The 19,598-nt window shown below is 30.2% G+C and overlaps 1 protein-coding gene across 1 annotated transcript; it reads right to left on the bottom strand.

The window, feature by feature from the left end:
- Window positions 1-3,374: 3,374 nt before the first annotated feature.
- Window positions 3,375-8,419, bottom strand: LOC126670699 (probable receptor-like serine/threonine-protein kinase At5g57670). Its single transcript, XM_050364508.1, has 7 exons — window positions 8,025-8,419; window positions 7,369-7,623; window positions 7,010-7,167; window positions 6,826-6,905; window positions 6,072-6,207; window positions 5,775-5,924; window positions 3,375-3,680 (listed from the first exon to the last, which is right to left on the bottom strand). The coding sequence occupies exons 1-7, from the start codon at window positions 8,194-8,196 to the stop codon at window positions 3,495-3,497; spliced, it is 1,137 nt and encodes a 378-aa protein (XP_050220465.1). The 5' UTR covers window positions 8,197-8,419; the 3' UTR covers window positions 3,375-3,494.
- Window positions 8,420-19,598: the final 11,179 nt, after the last annotated feature.

Below are 19,598 nucleotides of genomic sequence, written 5' to 3'. Positions count from 1 at the left end.
ATTTCTGATGTTTAAAAGAACCTAATAATTCTCAAATGATCTACTGTCCTATTAGAATTCATCAAAAACAAAAAAGCTCATTGTTAGTATTAGAGTTCACTACCAACTCTTACACATAGGGTTTGTATGGTTGGCAATAGTTACGTAAAATTAAAAAAAAAAATCCGTTAGTTACACCTCAGTTAAAAACAAACTATGAAGTTAAAAAGGACTTTTATATGGATGCGAACAATAATTTTTTAATAAAAATAATTTAAATAAAATAATAAAATTAAATAGAAGTCTAACTTCAATAAAGAAAAGAAATTTAGTCATAAGTCTTACAAATTAGATAGTATTTCAGTTAAAAACAAATACATTTTAATTTCTATAAAATCCACGTCTAGGGCAAATACAGTTCACTCAATTGGTTTAACATTAATTAGTTTACTTTGTATTATTTGTATTACATTTAATTCAATTATGTGATGTTTTTTTTTCATTTACTTAATTAAATCATAATCATAGATATTGAGGTGAAATTGATGTTTTTATTTTTGTAGAGATGATTTGGAGATTCCTCCCTCGCCTTTATTTTCTACGTATGCGAACGGTCAAAGCGAGCGCAAGGTCCACTTCCAATGGTGCATGACATATTTCAAAGTGTTATTATCCAACTTTTTTAATGTGAGTTGGTGATTTTGATTTTATTTGCTTGCTTTCTTTGTAAGCGGGGTTGATTTATACTATCAAATTTTATCTTGATTTTTAATATATAGATTAATTGTTTTTGACGGGTCATTGTAATTTATATATACTGGAGAATTTTTATTTGTTTTAAGAACCGTAAATTACTGTTACAAATGATGCAATTGTTTTTTTAGAATTAAATTATTGAAAATAGAACATATATATAAACAATGTTTATTGTGAATATACAAAAGCGTTTATGGGAGAAAAAGCAAGAAAGTGCCGCAAAGTTTTAAATTGAAAGGTATTGGGCTGATTGCAAGGCAAATATGATATGAGCATGTGATCTCCATAACATGTTAAAAAGTAATTGAAGGTGTTCTATTTTTTTATTAAAAATATAAAAAAATTTAGAAATATAATTTTAACGTACAAGAATTTAACTCTAATAGAGATTTAATTGCAGCAGGATAAGACAAATAAAAGTTTAATGTCAAATTGATTAAACAAATTAAAAAAACAAAGATAATTTATTAATAATCTATGCTAAAATTAAAATAACTAGCAGTCTAGGATACTTAAATTAATATAGCTATTCTTATAATAAATGAAGAAAATAACTAAAATTTCAAATCCTATACTTTTTTATTTATGTTTTGATTCCAACTGTCAAACAGATTCATTAATCGATTATTATATTTTGTGATGAGTTAAACGTTTTTACATAATTATCTACAAGCTCTTATCTTAAATTTATTATAATTTCAATTTAAATACAAAATAATTTTTTGTAAATTAAAATATTTTATTTATTAATAATATTTAATATAAATAACGGGTCATGTAAATGTCGCGACGCTACAATTTACTAACAACTAAGCTATTCTATTTAATATTTTAATTATTATTAAATATAGAACGGATTATATTAGTATCGCTCACGTGCGTAGCACGTGGTGAAAAACTAGTACTATATATAAAAGCACGGATGGTGGGGGGGGGGGGGGACAGGCACATTTACGGTAATACCCTTAAATATTAACTAAATTAAATTACTAAATATTATGCAAATTCTTATAGATAAACTCTTAGTTAATTTGGATTACAATACAAACTCTTAATTAGATTAGGAATATTAACTAAATTAGTTTTTTCCTATTATAACTTAAACTGCCGACTAAATTACTAAATATTATACAAACTCTTTTAGATAAACTCTTGATTAATTTTGATTACAATACAAACTTTTAATGAGCTTAGAAATATTAACTATATTAATTTTTTCCAATTACAGTTAAAACTACCTATACTATTAGTAATTCACTCAACTAAAATGTTTTTTTAGATATAATTACCTTTCATAAGTTACACTACAATGTAATAAAAGCTTCAAATACAATCAATAAACTTGCTCATGTGTAATAACAAGACGAGCTTCAAGTTTTTTTAACATGCCAACTCTAAATTTTTGCATGTATAAATTGTACCAATCTAAATTGCCTTATTAAACTTTTTTAACTTATAGGTTTTTGCTCTCTTTTCATGGTTAGCTAAATGGACATTGACGAGATAAAAGCAATAGTAATTATGTTAACTAAATTAAATTAAATATTATTGATGTGAATTGATTTTTAAAAAATAGTAATAAATTAAAATATAACTATTTATTTCTAATAAAAACACTAACTAATTTAATATTGATTATAAATAAATAAATAAAATAAATATAATAATAATAAAGTTAGTTAATACATAAATTGACGAATCACGTTACGAGCCACGTGTGTAGCACGTAATGCAAAACTAGTTAAGAAAAAAGGCATTATAATTTAAATAATAGATTTTTAAATATGAGGAAATGATAATATCCTGCACCTAATTACAGGACAATAATAATAATATTTTTATAAAAAAAAAACTAATTTTGATTTTGAATAAAAAAAGTCAAACTCTTGATTGTTTAGTTAATATGACACTCTTATTTAGTACTTAACTTATCATAAAATTTATACCTCGGTATTTTACAGAAATTCAAAAGAAACAAAAAATCATCCAATTGTTTGAAAACCAAGGTCACCAATTTCAGCCAGTATCTTCCAATCGCCTCAAAATAACATTAAAATAAGTTTTAGTAAGATTGAAAACTATATTCTTATGGTTAAAAAGAAATTCAATTTTGATTTTTTCTTGAATAATAAGTGTGATAAAAATCTCGTATTGGAAAGAAATGAATGAAATATGGAATATATAAGTAAAAATAACTTACTAATCCACAATCTTAGAATTTGAAATTTAATGTGGTATGTGATCCACGACTGTGGTTTCCATAACCATTTAAAATCATGAATGAACTTTTTCATACATTACGTTTTATGATCCAACAATTGATATCAAAATTTTGTTGTGAGGACATTCAATTGATTGAAAATGATGACAATAGTGAACAAATTTGATTTAATAAAGTTCAATCAAACCGAAATATTTAGGTTGTAACAACAAAGAGTGAAGATATAGCAGTATAACATTTGTAATGCGAGATGGTTAGGGTTTAAACTTTAATGGAGCAACTAATAATGCATGTTAGATTTTTAATACCGATGAACCGAGTTTGATTTTATCTAACCGAATTGAATTCTAACAGAACCGATCAAATGCTCACCCAGGACAAAACAAGGTGATTAGGGTTTTAATCGAGCAAGTAATAATGCATGTTATAGAAAATTGCATTATAAAAATATTGTTTAAAACCAAGGCTCGAGTGTCAGGACCCATGCACGATTCGACCTATAATTATTTACAAAATAGCTAATAGGTACGATCAAACCCTAATGCAAGATGGTTAAAGAACTGGTTGTAGATGTTGAATCTTGTGGAGAAATTGAGAAGGAAGTATCATAATCATCAAATTCATATTCTAAATCTTCAAATCCCCAAAATTCTTCTTGCTCTTCTTCCTTTGGCATCTTCCATTTTTCTTTATCAATTTCATCTTCTTGAATCACTTCTAGAACCTATCAATATAATATAGAAAATGTTATTCATCAAAAAAATATATAGAAAATGTTAATTTATTAACCTTTTTAGTGTTCATAATCTAGTTTTATCAAACATTTTGACTTTGTAAAATGATTATGTAATTGATTCTTAACCAACATTATTTTTTCATAAAAAAATCCATATTTTTAAAACGAATTCTTAATGCATGAATTGCCATAATCTAGAGTAGGTGTTTAAAACTCAGAAATTTTAAATTCAAAATATTTTAATTGAAATGTCTTTTCTCCTTACTTAATAAAAAAGCATTTGGAATTATTTTATATGGAATATATACAGTTTTTTTACATGGTTATTGGATTAATAACAAATATGAAGGAGTTACAAATTTTAATTTCCCAATTATAGATACTTATATATTTTTTCATTTGTTATGTATTCTTTTATTTAATTATTTGGTATCCGATCACCGACCGACTAATCCGAATTCAAATTGGGCAGAAACACATAAACAACAAAACTCTCCCTATCATTATTTTCCCGTCATTTTGATAATGACATTGTAATATTTCTAATCACATGGCATAATTCAGGCAATATAAGGCTTTAAGATTTGCGTAAGTTAGGTGAAATAGAACATCTTATGACCAATTTGGAGTGGCGTGAAAAATTCCAAAATGAATTCGAAGCTACCGACGCCTAAATTGGACTAAATCTAAGTTTAAATGTTTCACTCCACTTCAAATCTTAAATAGTGGTGAAAATGATATGCAAAGTCATCACAAGCAATGGCCAACTATCAACATAAGCAACAATACGCAATGTTTAAAATTAGAAAAATGTTTGTTTCTTTTTCAAATTTAGAACGTCTAATAGGTGTGCAATCGCCAAACCGACAAAATAGTTCGGTTTGTTTTTAAATAAAAAAATAATGATTTTAACGGTTTGGTTTAATGATTCTAATCGTACATAAATTTTACAATTTTAAATACCAAAAAATGTAATAAATAAAGACATTTAAATATATTTCTATTAACTTTTAATTGGAGAGTAGAGACATTTAGTTTATTACAAGAGTCTTATATTTTTTTTTAAATAAACAAATATTAAAATATGCTAAAAATTTGTAAAGGATGTTTATGTGCATAAAAAACAGTCAACGGAAAGGTAACAAATAAAAATCATAAACGGGATAGAAATGCATGTGATGTAACGATCCTTATCACAACTTTAGTTTACTTTTTAATCATAATAATAAAAAATAAGACAGATTAAATGAAAGTTTTCTAATGCAAACATGAACAAATGGTGAGTTGGTGTGACATTTGAACCTCCTACACTCTACATTAAAATTTTAATTGATGGACCACTTATTTTTAATATTAATGATTATGTGTAGTTCTAAAGTTTTGTATCTTTACTCAATTTTTTAAATTATCAGTAAGATTTAACACAGACATCTTTGCTTAAAACCCGCAAATCAATATTAGCCATCACAATCTTATATATAGCTCATTTGTGAAAATTTGAAATTAATTATATACATCTATAAGCTATATAAAATTCTTGTAAATAGTCTTTTAAAATTATAATAAATTTTATTTTAAAATTCATTAACATGAGTTTTAATAAAACTCAAACAGTAAACTAATATTTCACATGGTACATAAATAGAAGATTGTCATAAATCAAAACTCTTACTTGAAATCTTTACGTCCAAACAAACGGAAAATAAAAAAACTTCAATGCATACATACTTTCTATCCGACTCCATCTACTTAACATTTCCTAATTTAATTGGAATAATTAATAATAATTTAAGTATATCATAAGTTTTCGATAAGCACCAAGCACGATCACCCAAAAATTCTTAAAATAAAATGCATTTTTCCACGAAAGGCGAACTAATATTAGTGTGAACGACAAAATCGACTCCAAGGTAAAATCAAGTTTATATGTAAAACACTATGAATGTGCGTTCGCTCGGTTCACTTGTTTGAATCGAACTAAACTAAACAATAATAATTTTTATAATTTCAAATTAAATCAAATTAAATAAAGTATAATTGTAACTCATAGAAAAAATGTGAGATTATTATAAAGTTGGTTACCTGACTGGCAGTGGGGCGCCACGTAGAAGATGCTCGGATACAAAGAGAGGCAGCAAAGGCAAGTCTTTGAAATTGAGTGGCATCATAGGCCCCTCCAAGCCTTGGATCTATTAGCTTTTCTATTTCTCCTTTATTAAGTATTGGTTTAGCCTATTAAATCAAATCAATCAATAATTTTTATTATAAACACACTTTGTTCATGTGATCCAAGAACTAAACCCTAAATTAAAACTTGAATTATTGATAATGACTCAATTATTGGAATTTAAAAGATTCTCTAATGAGTTTTAAACTTACCCAGCTGTGTATGCTTTGGTGTGACCCATCCACAGGTTTTCTGCCAGATATGAGTTCTAGTAGAAATACCCCAAATGCAAATATATCTGTTTTCTCGTCCACTATTCCATGCATATAGTACTCTGGTGCTAAATGCCTACACCAAAAAATTTATATTCAATTTTTACAAAATTTTAAAGTTTTAAAAACCAAACCGGTGGCCGAACTGGTAGGACTATCAGTTTTAGCTTCAATCGATTCAGCTGCTGGTTCAATCGGTTTTAGATTTGGTTTATAGTCTAATTGGGTCAACTATCAGTTCAACTGTTAGTTCAACCGATTCAATTCGGCCCAACTCGATTGGATCAAATTTTCGGCTTTTATGATCAGTTGGACCGCACAATTGGCCGATTATATCCAATTTTTTTTCTCACAAACTGTAAAATCTCGGCTTCGAACATCATCCAGCCGGAGCAAAATAACTAAAAAAGCCAACGTTTGAAGAATACAAACATATATAGACATTAAGATACGCATTCGATTTAAGCCGAACTAAATTAAACCGCACTAAAATTTAAATTTTTGTGATCCAAAAAAATTTTAAAATATTTCGAACTCAACTAGTTTGATTGGTTAGTTTTTTAGCTAAGTTGTATCCAAAAATTTTGTATAAAAAATGAACAGACATTATTCTACTCCCAAATCAAATCGAATTCGGTTCGGTTTATTTTTGTACATCCCTATGTGTAGAGGAGTTACAAAGTTAAGTAGGTACCCAAATGTTCCTTCAATTGGAGCTATGGAATGATGAGTCCATTGAGACGGAAGCCATTTTGCCAACCCAAAATCAGAAATCTATAAAATTTTGGAAACAAACAACAATATTATATGTATCATTTAGCTCAAAATGAAATGAAATTAATTGCAAGATAAATAAATTTCCTAAGTGGGCACATTACCAATGGTTCAAAATCAGGTGTCAATAAAATATTTGAAGATTTAATATCTCTATGAATAATCCTTCTTTGACATCCTTTATGCAAGTAATGTAGCCCTCTAGCTGTCCCAATGCCAACTTTGTATCTTATTTTCCAATCCATTACAGGCAATTTCTCATCTATATCAACAAAATCAAAGTAACAAAAACATAAGAAATATCAATTGGTTATAGCATAATAATACTCGAGTCGAGTTCAGTCGAATCCATAATCAGAAACGATCTTAAACTTTATATTTATGCATATTCACGTGTAAAATATTAATTTGTTCATTTAGTTTGCGATTTTCGGTTTTAGCGTTTTCGCTAGTAGATGCATACCATGTAGAAGTGAAGCAACAGAGCCTGTAGAGGAGAGGTTGAAGATGAGATAAAGTCCATTGTCAAGACAACAGCCTAACAAAGACAAAACATTGGGATGACAAACATGTCCAATTGTTCCAATTTCTGTAAGAAATTCCTTTTCTTTTCTCTCATCATTACAAGCTTTTGTTAGCCTTTTTACTGCTATTTTTTCTCCACCTTTTGCCTCTCCTTTGTATACCTCTGCATACCCTCCTTTTCCAACCAAGTTATCTAATATCCACAATACAAAAGCACAAAACTTAATCAATTTTTTCAGTACAAAAATAAATATTGCTAAAAATCCATAAATTTTTTCGGAAATGGATATCGTAAAGAAAATCCACTTTTTACGATTATAGCGACTTAAGCACACTTTTTGAAATTTAGTATAAAAAGAACCAATTTTTAAGTTTTTGGCTGTTTACAACTCAACGTCATTATTCGATGGTGTTCATTCATTAAAAACTGTCAAAAACGACATCAACACTTTATGCCAGAAATACTAAAGAAAAAACGACCGGATCTTTTTGTACTAAAAATTATACTTAAATTGCTAAAAACGTGAACATATATTTTTGTTGTTGTTGCAAATACCCGTAAAAATATGAAATTATAAAAGAAAATGAGCTGACCTGGGCAAAAACCATTGGTTGCTTCAAAGATTTCTTCATAAGAGAAACATCTCCAAGCTGGTTTAGTGGCATTATCTTGTTGTTTTTCTTCTTCAATGCTGAAATTTTCTTCAAGGATATGTCTTTTAAGAGAAAAGAGTCTCTTTAAGGAGTTGGTTCTTAAGTACTTCATTGTTGTAATGAAAGTACTGAGAATGCAGAGAAGAAGTACAGAGAGACCAAGAAGTGACTACTATGTTATACAATTTAATTTAAGGAAGCAATAATAAGAGAGAGATTCTAAGGGATGGTGTTCTTGTTGTGTGTCTTTATTGCTTCCAAGAGATTATTCTCATTCTCATTTTATAAAAAATTTGTGAAAATTAAATATTATAGGATTTTATTCACCTATTTAGATATAAGATTATTTGTGCTACTCTTATGATCATATCAAGAATTGTTAAATAGTAATCATACCACTTGCTGTGCCAATAAACGAGTGGATTAATTTAAAGAAGGAAACAACTTTGAGTAGGGTTGTTTTGCCACTTCTTGTGGCTTTTTAATAAAGCTTTTATTCATCTAAAGAAATTTAAAGAGAGAAATTGAAGCATGTATTTTTGAATAGGGATGAACAAATGAAAATAAATCATATAAGACGGTACAATAAGAACATTTTCCATTGTTAAATTTCAAATTTAAACTGCAATTAAAAATAAATTGAAAATGACAAATTATGGTGAAAGTCAATAATTTATCCTTATTTATATTAAATTTACTGTATTGAATTCATCGGATTAGTGACTCATACAAGAGTATTTTAAATTGTATAATAAAAAATAACGATAATATATCTATAATTTTGCCGTTTTAGCATACATATTTGTACAAAAATTTAAAAGTCTCATCCATTAATTTTATAAATTGAGATAATCAATTCACAACGTGTGTGTCTGACGTAAATTGCTTATATGAAATCATTTGATTGATTATCCCAACTCGTCAAATTAATGGACCAGACTGTTCAATTCTTTTAGGACTGTATTTATTAAAAAGGATTAAAATTATGAAAATATAAAATTATTTAGAAAAATATTATGATATTTATAACTTTTTAATTAGAAAAATAGGTAGATCTTCTTTCTTATTCCTTATGATATTTATAAATTATTTAATTAGGAAAATGTTATGATATTAGATGTCATAACTTTAATATAGATAACTATTTATTTAATATAAAACTAAAAAATTTGATGGTTATAGCTTTATTAATACCTGGATTTAATTCTGAAACTGTGAATTTAGAATTCAAAACTTTATGAGGGGAAATTATTGTAGCCAGATTAATACAAATAAATTAAAATCAAATCAAATCAAAAGAAAGGAACCAAGTCCATGGTGTAGGATAGAGGATGTGAGTATACATGTGTGGCATAATTACTTTAATTTGCTTGTGTTGTGTGGTAGTTAACCAATAAATGCACAATTAGTATTGATTGCCTACTTATTACATTTCCACTTAAAAAGCTACAACACAATTTAATACAAAATGATTAGTCATGTTTAACTATAATTCTAATTAATATTATAGTTTCATTACTTTTTATTTGTAGGGTTTTAGTATTTTATTAGAAAAATTATTGCACGCAACCGTTGCGCCATGTTATTCGTGCAACAAACCAATGGTGCGTTAGCCATGTGGAAAAATTCATAATAAAAAAATTAAGTAATAAATGAAAGATTTCCTATCGCAAATCCCCATTGGTTTGTTGTAATTATGACATGGCACAACCAATGCATGGGATAAACACTCATTTTATTAAGTCATGATCAATTAAATATGTACTAGATTCTAATTTATATGTGAGTGTAAATTAAGCGCGGGCTGAAGTTATGGATATTGATGGAACCGTCTAACTCCTTAAACAATATAAACAATATATTCCTTTTTTAATTTCATCAAAAATCTTCTACAATTTCTTATAAAATTTTAAAAATGCATGAGTTCTCAAGAAAAAAGCCATCTTTTGATTGAAATCATAGAAAAGAAAAGAAGATATAATCTTCTGATTTAGATGGTTTTGAGAGATCTGACTAGTATTTTCAAATTATGTTCTTTTATTGATCTTATATTTAATTGAATTATATAACATAATTTTTAAGTCATATGTCGATCAATCCGGATAAAATAAAAAGTTAGATTTCTATCTATTAAGTCGCACAACTTTTCATAAGCACTCTTAAAAAAAACATTAAATTATTGAAATACAATTACTATTTAAATAAACAATTATCATATATATTTTTATTAAATATAATAAATCATATTAAAAATAAATAAATATAAACATTTTTATTATATTAAATAAGGGAAGTATAATATATTTACAAACTAATTAATTTAATTTAAGTAAATTAAATTATTTAATATTTATATTTATTTCAAATTGTTTATCAATCAATCAATTAGCTAGAGAGGGGAAAAAGTAGTAAATAAAATCGAAAAAAATGACAGAATTTTGAAGACTATTCAGCTTATTTATTTTTTTCCTTTTTATTCACTTTTTAAAGAAAATGATTGGAGGGTCTTGTGGGGAAATTTGAAGTTGTATTTATGTCTTTTATTCCACTTCTTGGCTCCTCTCCATCCACGAATAATTGAGCCAGTTGTTCAATTTTTCAATAATACATTTCTTTTAGGAATCGATTTTAGGTATTAATACTACCAATGATTTATTTGATTAAGTTGGTATCTCTAATAAAACTAGGTCTATTTAATGATGTTCCGTAAATTCTAACTAATAAAGAGTGAAAGAAGGAAATAAATCTAAAATATTATCAATATAAGATTAAACATTTAGATAAATATATTTGTTTTAAAATGAGATGGACCAACCGGCCAGCGTGTACACTTAGGATCCGCCCTGGGTGTGGTCCTAAAGTTGGGAATACAAAGAGACAAGGGTATGCCACATTTATACTAAAACCCTAAATATATTAACTAAAAACCTTCATATATTTGTATAGTTCTTCAACTTTTTCTGGGGGGAGTGGGTGTTAATATGTTAGGGTAGGTACGTATGCTCAATCATTATCTCTAATTTGATCTTCTTCATATAATTAATCTTGAATAAGGGTCATATATAACTACTCCTAGATTTTAATACCATGAAGAGGGGGATGAAAGAAAAGACCATTAAAGTCAACGTATTCATATGCTCATATAAGTACACATATTTATTTTTCAATCAAATTGAAGTTTAACAATTAGCGTTTTCATATCTAACTGAATCGAACCAATTTGTTAAGGTACCGAGTAAAATGCATGGTATTCGGTAGTCGTATCCACAAGGACTATAAAGAGTAGTGCTTTTTTTTTTAATTTATCTAGCAAATTAAAATCAAATAGATAATTAGAATGGATAAATAATTATAAAGAATAACCAGCAACTAAATTGACAAAAAAATTTAAGATAAATAAAAGAGAACGACAATCTATATATGAATTTTCCTAAGGTTACATGACTTCTCATTAGATATCAATGCATCAAATATGAATTAAACTATGAATTTAATCAATTCAAGACACAAATAAATCAATAACAATCGCAATAAAAAAATAATCTATTAAAGTAGGATAATCATTTATAGTCAATGTTAGGCTTCATCATATCCAGATCAAATAGATCTAAATTATATACATAAAAAAACGATAAGTTCATTTTCATGATTTTTGCCAATTTTGGTTCTTTAACTGAAAGCTAGATTGCATGTGTTTTTTGTTTTTTTGTATGTTTATCACAGATTATATATCCTACTCCTTCTTGCAGCAGAGTATTGAAGCTGTGCTAGATTACTTCAGCAGGAAGTTAGTTGTTTTTGTAACTGCTATTAGCCATGTCATCAATCCGTGGCATATTCAACATGTAGAGCATGTGTGACATGCTTTTTGCATTTCTTGCTGAGTCAGCAAAGTAGTAATAGGAAACGGTTATTTTCTAGATTAGTATATAAGCTCAGTTGAGTAGAGCTTGCAGTGTAATCTGAAAATCTTCTTCTTCTTCCTGATACATTCTCTTCTTCTTCTTCTTCTAAAACCAGATTCTCTGGTTTTGTGTTATGGTATCAGAGCTTTCAGCTCTTGAATCTTCTTTCTTCTCAAAAACTCTTCTCAGATCTATCTTCTCCTTCCTCTAATTTCCTTCGGTTCTTCTTAGATCTATCTTCTTCTTCCTTTGATTTTCTTCGTTATCTGAACCTTCTTTTCTTCCTTTTCTTTTCATTTAAAACCTTCTTTTTCTTTAAAAAAATGGCGAATACAGCTACTTTTAGACCAGAAGAAGCAATGTCGAGTCCTTATTTCTTGCATCCTAATGAAAATCCATCTTTGATCTTAGTTTCTACTCTTTTAAATGGTAGTAATTACCACTCATGGTGTAAATCTATGCGCAAGGCTCTGATCTCCAAAAACAAATTCAAATTTGTTAATGGAACCATTTTTATGCCTGATGAGAATGATAATTTGTATCCAGCCTGGGAGAGGTGCAATACTATGGTCATGTCATGGCTATACAGATCATTGAATCCAACCATTGCGGATAGTGTTTCTTGTTTGGATACAGCACTAGACATATGGAATTATCTAAAAGACAGATTCTCACAGGGGGATTCTTACAGGCTAGGTGACATTCAAGAGGAAATCTATGCTTTTCAGCAGAATTCACTTGGAGTTACAGAGTACTACACACATCTCAAGACTCTTTGGGATGAACTTGTGAGTATGAGACCTTTTCCTATATGCATCTGCATTCCTAAATGTAGTTGTAATGCTCTACAATTGATTCGAAAGAATCACTCCAATGATCAAGTTATTAAGTTTCTAAAAGGACTTAATGAACAATTTGCTGGAGTCAGACAGCAAATATTAATGATGGAGCCCCTTCCTCCTATGAATAAAGTGTTTTCTATGGTAATACAGAATGAGAGGCAGTTTTCAGGATCTTTTAATCAAAGAAACACTATTGATTCAAATGTTATGCTTGCTAGAGGAGGAATGCAATCTGTTTATGATACAGAATCATTAGAGCAAGGTTCAGAGTATGAACATAATGTTTGTTATGCAAGAGGGAGAGGAGGAAACAACTTTAGAGGATTGTACAGGAGGCCTGGAAATACTTATGTGCAAGGGTTTAGACCTAAACTCTGTTCTTATTGTGGGAATACAGGTCATACTGTTGAAATCTGCTACAAAAAACATGGTTATCCACCAGGTTTTAACTCAAAAGGAAAAGCAGAAACATCATATGCTAATCAAGTTGATTTTTCCAACTTTGATGACATTCAAGCAGCTGGAGATTCTGGACAACATGGATAAAAAGTTGATCAATTTTGTTCCAATTCATATAAGAATGCTGATCCTTCTGCTTCTGCAGGAACTATTTTTCCCTTTACACCAGAACAATGTCAGAAAATCATGGCTCTCATTCAGCATGATAATACTGGAAACTCTCATGGCAACACAGCACATGTCAACTCTCTTGCTTCCAGCTTCAAACCAATGAATAATGACCAAGGTATCATCCACTCTTGTTTATTTACTGCTACATCATACAAAGATACTTGGATTTTGGATACAGGAGCTACAGACCATATTGTCTGTAACTTAAACTTCTTTAAGTCATACTATGCTGTTGAGAATGTGCATGTGAAACTACCTAATGGTCATTTAGTCTCAGTGACTCATATGGGAAAGATACAGCTGAGTGAGAATCTAACTTTGCACAATGTACTCCATGTGCCTGATTTCACTTTCAATTTAATATCAGCAAGCAAACTGACAGATGACAAGATCATGTGCTTAATATTCTATCATGATTCCTGCTTTATTCAGGAAGTGAATACCTGGAAAATGATTGGCATAGCTAAGAAGCAAGCAGGATTATACATCATGAAGCAAGATTCCTTAGTTTTTTCTTGTAATAAAGTACATATGGACAAAACTCAGTTCTCAAATGTGTGGCATTCCAGACTGGGGCACCTATCTCCTAGCAGAATAAAGTTGTTGAATAAACTTGATTCTTCTATTTCAATAGACAATATGGATGTATGTGATGTATGTCATTTTGCCAAACAGAAAAGGTTGCCATTTCCTGTAAGTACATCTTCAAGTAAAGAGATTTTTGATCTTTTACATATTGATATATGGGGTCCTATTTCTACTTGTTCAATACAAGGTTACAGATATTTTCTGACTATAGTGGATGATCATTCACGTTTTACCTGGATTTTTCTCATGAAAACCAAGTCAGAAACAAGAAACAATCTGCACAACTTTGTTACATATGTGCAGACTCAGTTTTCAAAAACTGTGAAGATCATAAGAACTGATAATTGGCTTGAATTTGCATATCCTGAGTTTTATCATAAGTTTGGCATTGTACACCAGACAAGTTGTGTTCATACACCTCAACAAAACAGCATTGTGGAACGAAAACATCAACATATTATGAATATAGCAAGAGCATTAAAATTCCAGTCTGGTTTGTCTATGCAATTTTGGGGACATTATGTTCTTCATGCTGTACACATCATCAACAGGCTTCCATCTCCTGTTATTAAAGAGAAGACTCCCTTTCAGATGCTATATGGTATATCACCAACCTATGATCACTTTAAGGTCTTTGGTTGTCTCAGTTTTGCAACAGTAACTGATCAGTACAAGAGGAAATTTGACTCAAGGGCCATGAAATGCATCTTCATTGGCTATCCACCCACAACTAAAGGTTTTATTCTTTACAACCTTACTACTCATCAGATCATTATTTCTAGAGATGTGATCTTTTATGAAAATATTTTCCCTTGTGATAAAAGGAATGAGAGTCTTCCTACATCCAGTAGTTCCTGTGAGCTTGATTTTGATTTTCTGCAAACTCAGAACATAGTTCCTACTGCTGTGCCATCCAGTATCAGCAATAATTCACTTCCTTCATCTCCTTCCTCACCTACTTCTCCTTGGTCTTCTATACCTTCTAACACATTATCCTTACCAAACCAATTTCAAGATCAGGATTTTCCTGCTCTGAGAAGATCACAGAGAACTTCTCACTTACCAGCTCATTTCAAAGACTTCTCTCTTTTTTTTTTCTATTCATCTCCAAACAAACAACCTCTCCACATACTTTATCTTCTGTACTGAGTTATGATCATTTATCCCCATCTCATAAATGTTTTTCACTCCAAATTTCTGCCATTACTGAACCCAGAAACTATAATGAAGCTATCAAGTCACCATGCTGGACAGAAGCTATGCAGAAAGAGATTAGTGCTTTAGAAACTAATCAAACCTGGATATTGAATGATCTACCATCAGATAAGCAAGCTATTGGGTGTAAGTGGGTGTATAAGGTGAAATACAAGTCCAATGGAGAAGTGGAAAGATGCAAAGCAAGGCTAGTTGCTAAGGGATACACCCAACAAGAAGGTCTTGATTATTTTAAGACATTCTCCCATGTTGCCAAGATGACCACAGTTCGTACTCTTTTATCTCTTGCAGCTATTCATAATTGGGAATTACATCAGCTGGACATAAATAATGCATTTTTGCATGGAGATTTGGATGAAGAGGTATATATGCAACCTCCACCTGGTTTCAACACTGGCATGTCTGCTTCAAAAGTATGTAAGTTGCAGAAATCTCTCTATGGCCTTAAACAGGCTAGCAGACAGTGGCACTCCAAACTCACTCATGCACTTACAGATCAAGGTTTTAAAGCTGGTACTGCTGATCCTTCTCTCTTTGTCAAAAGTTCAGATAATGTTTTCATTGCTCTATTGATCTATGTGGATGATGTGATAATAGCTAGTAATTCCAGTTTTGCAATATCAGAGATAAAGAGTTATTTGCATACCACTTTCAGCATTAAGGACTTAGGCACTCTAAAATACTTCTTGGGGTTAGAGGTAGCTAGAACTAATGCTAGAATCAATCTTTCACAGAGAAAATATGCACTAGATTTTCTCACTGATACTGGTTTCATAAACCAGTTCCTACCCCTATGATTGCTTCTAAAAGACTTATGAAAGATGCAGATGATCTATTGTCAGATAACACAATGTACAGAAAGCAGTGTTTTAAAAACCGAACCGGTGAGGCCACCGGTTTCCGGTTCAACCGGTTGAACCGGTTCAATGACCGGTTTGATAAATTTAAAAAAATTTAAAAAAAATTATGGTTCACCGGTTTTTTACCGGTCCAATCCGGTCCGATCCGGTTCAACATCCGGTTTTTTACCGGTTCAATCTGGTTCAACCGGTCCAACCCGGTCCAACCAAAAGATCCGGTTTTTTGTAGTTTCAGACCGGACCACTGGCCGGTTCGCGGTTCGACCGGTCCGACCGGCCAGTCCGGTCCGGTTTTTAAAACACTGACAGAAAGCTTGTAGGAAAGCTTTCATATCTTTGCACAACAAGACCAGACCTCTCTTATGCTGCACAACAATTATCCAAGTTTCTTGACTGTCCAACTAATGCTCATCTCCAGGTATTACATAGAGTTCTGAGGTATATCAAAAATGCTCCAGGAAAGGGACTTTTCTTCAGTTCTAAATCTGCAGCTAGTGTAAAAGCCTTTTGTGATTCAGACTGGGCTTCATGTCCTGACACAAGAAAGTCCATTTCAGGCAATTGCATTTTTCTTGGTGATTCCTTGATTTCTTGGAGAGCTAAGAAACAGACAATTGTATCCAGGTCAAGCTCAGAGGCTGAGTACAGATCTCTTGCTAGTCTTACTTGTGAACTGCAGTGGTTGGTTTACTTGTTTCATGATCTACAGCAAGATATTCCTCTCCCAGTCCAGGTTTATTGTGACAATAATTCTGCCATACAACTGGCTCATAATCCAGTTTACCATGAGAGAAGCAAGCACATAGAGATAGATTGCCACATTATCAGAGAAAAAATTGGAACAGGGTTGCTGCATCTTCTTCCCATCAAGTCTGAATTACAGTTAGCAGATTGTTTTACCAAGCCCTTACCTCCAAATGTTTTTGAAACAGCTATCTCCAAGCTGTGTCCTCACAATGTATATCGTCCAGCTTGAGGGGGGGGTATCACAGATTATATATCCTACTCCTTCTTGCAGCAGAGTTTTGCAGCTGTGCTAGATTACTTCAGCAGGAAGTTAGTTGTTTTTGTAACTGCTATTAGCCATGTCATCAATCCGTGGCATATTCAACATGTAGAGCATGTGTGACATGCTTTTTGCATTTCTTGCTGAGTCAGCAAAGTAGTTATAGGAAACGGTTATTTTCTAGATTAGTATATAAGCTCAGTTGAGTAGAGCTTGCAGTGTAATTTGAAAATCTTCTTCTTCTTCCTAATACATTCTCTTCTTCTTCTTCTTCTTCTTCTTCTTCTTCTAAAACCAGATTCTCTGGTTTTGTGTTAATGTTTGCATTGATTTTTTCCCCCATTTAGATTGTCTTTTTTCTGATATTTTCATGCTTGTTATTTTAAATTTCTTTAATTGATTAATTTTCCTCAATTTTACTTAACTTAAGCACTTTTTACTGCGGAAGAAAACTTAAAATTATACCTTTTTTGCTCCACTTTTTATATATCAGAATTTTTTTTTGTCAAAAATGATAATCAACTCTTTAAAGTCTTAATTGTTAGTTTGTTAGTTACGGAGAAGTAGTCGAACCCCTAATCTCTTAATGCACTTAGAAACGCCTTAAGGAGTTGGTTCATTTGATTTCAAGCGTGGATAACAAGTATAAACAAAAGTCATTAGTTCGAATTCTACTTTTTACATGAAACTTGCTGAAAGCATTTGGACGAATTGTTAAAAGGCCATACTATATAGAGGTTCCGGAATGTGAAATGTCAAAAATAGTGCCATCGAGAGTTTATCTAGATGGTCGGGTTCCGTTAAAAGAATGGTCTGACCCCGCCGGAAGTTCCCACTTGCCACTACGCTGTTGGTGTCCCACTGTGCTGCATGCTTGTGGCTGTTACGATATATCCGCTCTGTTCAAGAAAGCGACAATAGAAAGAATAACCTCAAACACAGTCCATCACATGAATCGAAACTGCTTTTGGTCATCACTTGAAACCACTCAAAACAACTCCATCAAGTATCCTATAAACATATTCCCTACACTTAATCCCATATGTAAATTAATTAACAATTTAACCTTAGCCACGCATGTTTAAAAAAACTAGGTAAATGGGAGATCTAGGATTTAAGAATTTACTTTTCATTTTAACATATAAAGCTGGAGAAATAACTTTATTTTTTTGTGTTGATGTTACCATAGCCGGAATCAGATAATAATAATATAAACAAAAAAATCGACTAATGACTAGAAACGGTAGGATAAAAAGATATAACAAAGATTGTATGACAACTAAAAACAACTAGTGACTAACAATAAAAATAATAAAATATTCGAACTTAATTTTGTTATTTAAAAATTTAAATTAAAATATTATCATGAATAAAATTATGAAAATATTCAAATTAAACTTATCTTGGTTCAGTTAGACGATTTTTATATAATTGCGTTCCGTGAGATGACAACTACTTTCTTTGAGCATTACAGTGCTTGCTCAAATATAACGCTAACTTTAATGCTATAATTTATCCCTAAGTTTTAAATACTGACTCAAATGCAACGCTAAATTAATTAACACCTCTTTTAATATTTTATATTAAAATTAGTAAAATTAAAATTTCATACTAAATATAGTATTTTATTATTCGTTATGTAGAAATTAGCATAGAAAATAGCAGAATATTGAGAATAATCTTAATAAAATTAACTCATTTTAAGAAAAATGGATAGATTTAAGTACTTTAGGGTTTATTGAATTGAATTGGCTATGCATCTTTATGGTTTTGTTGTACTACATATAACAATTAAAATGAAAAGGACTTGTGTTTGTTTGCATGGTATAAAGTATAAAGTAGGGTTTAACCATTTTTTGTTTTTTTCATCATAGTGTTTAACCATTTTGCTTTCCTAGTAATGGGTGCACGCGTGTCGATTAATTTAGAAAAAAAGGCATAAAAATTTGGCAACTCGTGAAACAACAAGAGAAGTTGGTTTGGGTAGTTGATGAAGTTAATAAGAATTAATAAATGAGCATCCACCCTATTCAAAAACTTATCATTTCATTGCCATGAAATCAATTTGTTGCTAACTTTGAAGCCTAACTTGAAAGCTACAAACATACTATATTTGTAGACTAGTGGAAGTTTTAGGGGGGCATATACTCAAAATTTAAAGATTACCTTAAAATAACTTATAAACTACAAGAATATATTACTCCCTCCGTCCCGTAAAGATAGAAAAAGTACCCATTTTATAAGAATTAAGAAAGTAGTTATTTATAGGTAATTTGTGATAATTTGTCTAAATTACCCTTTGTACTTTATTAGTTATGTACATTTCCCAAAACCACTCTACTAATTATAGCATTTACAACTCATTTGTTTATCTTTTCAAAATATGCATTTAATGTTTTATGATAAGCATGTAGGGGTATTTTGATAATTTTTGACTTAACTAACTCTACTTTTTCTATTTTTATGGG

The sequence above is a fragment of the Mercurialis annua genome, linkage group LG2, assembly GCF_937616625.2.
Source record: "Mercurialis annua linkage group LG2, ddMerAnnu1.2, whole genome shotgun sequence".
Taxonomy (NCBI): Eukaryota; Viridiplantae; Streptophyta; class Magnoliopsida; order Malpighiales; family Euphorbiaceae; genus Mercurialis; species Mercurialis annua.
The sequence above is the reverse complement of the archived record's forward strand: the minus strand, read 5'-3'. Positions and strand labels throughout refer to the sequence as shown.

Bases quoted from the DNA above. Each gene is read 5' to 3' on its own strand.
- LOC126670699 (XM_050364508.1), bottom strand. From the start codon at position 8,196: ATGAAGTACTTAAGAACCAACTCCTTAAAGAGACTCTTTTCTCTTAAA. The intron at 6,906-7,009 runs GTAATGTGCCCA...AAAATTTTATAG, and splicing joins CACCTGATTTTGAACCATTG to ATTTCTGATTTTGGGTTGGC. The intron at 6,208-6,825 runs GTACCTACTTAA...TTTTTGGTGTAG, and splicing joins CCAATTGAAGGAACATTTGG to GCATTTAGCACCAGAGTACT.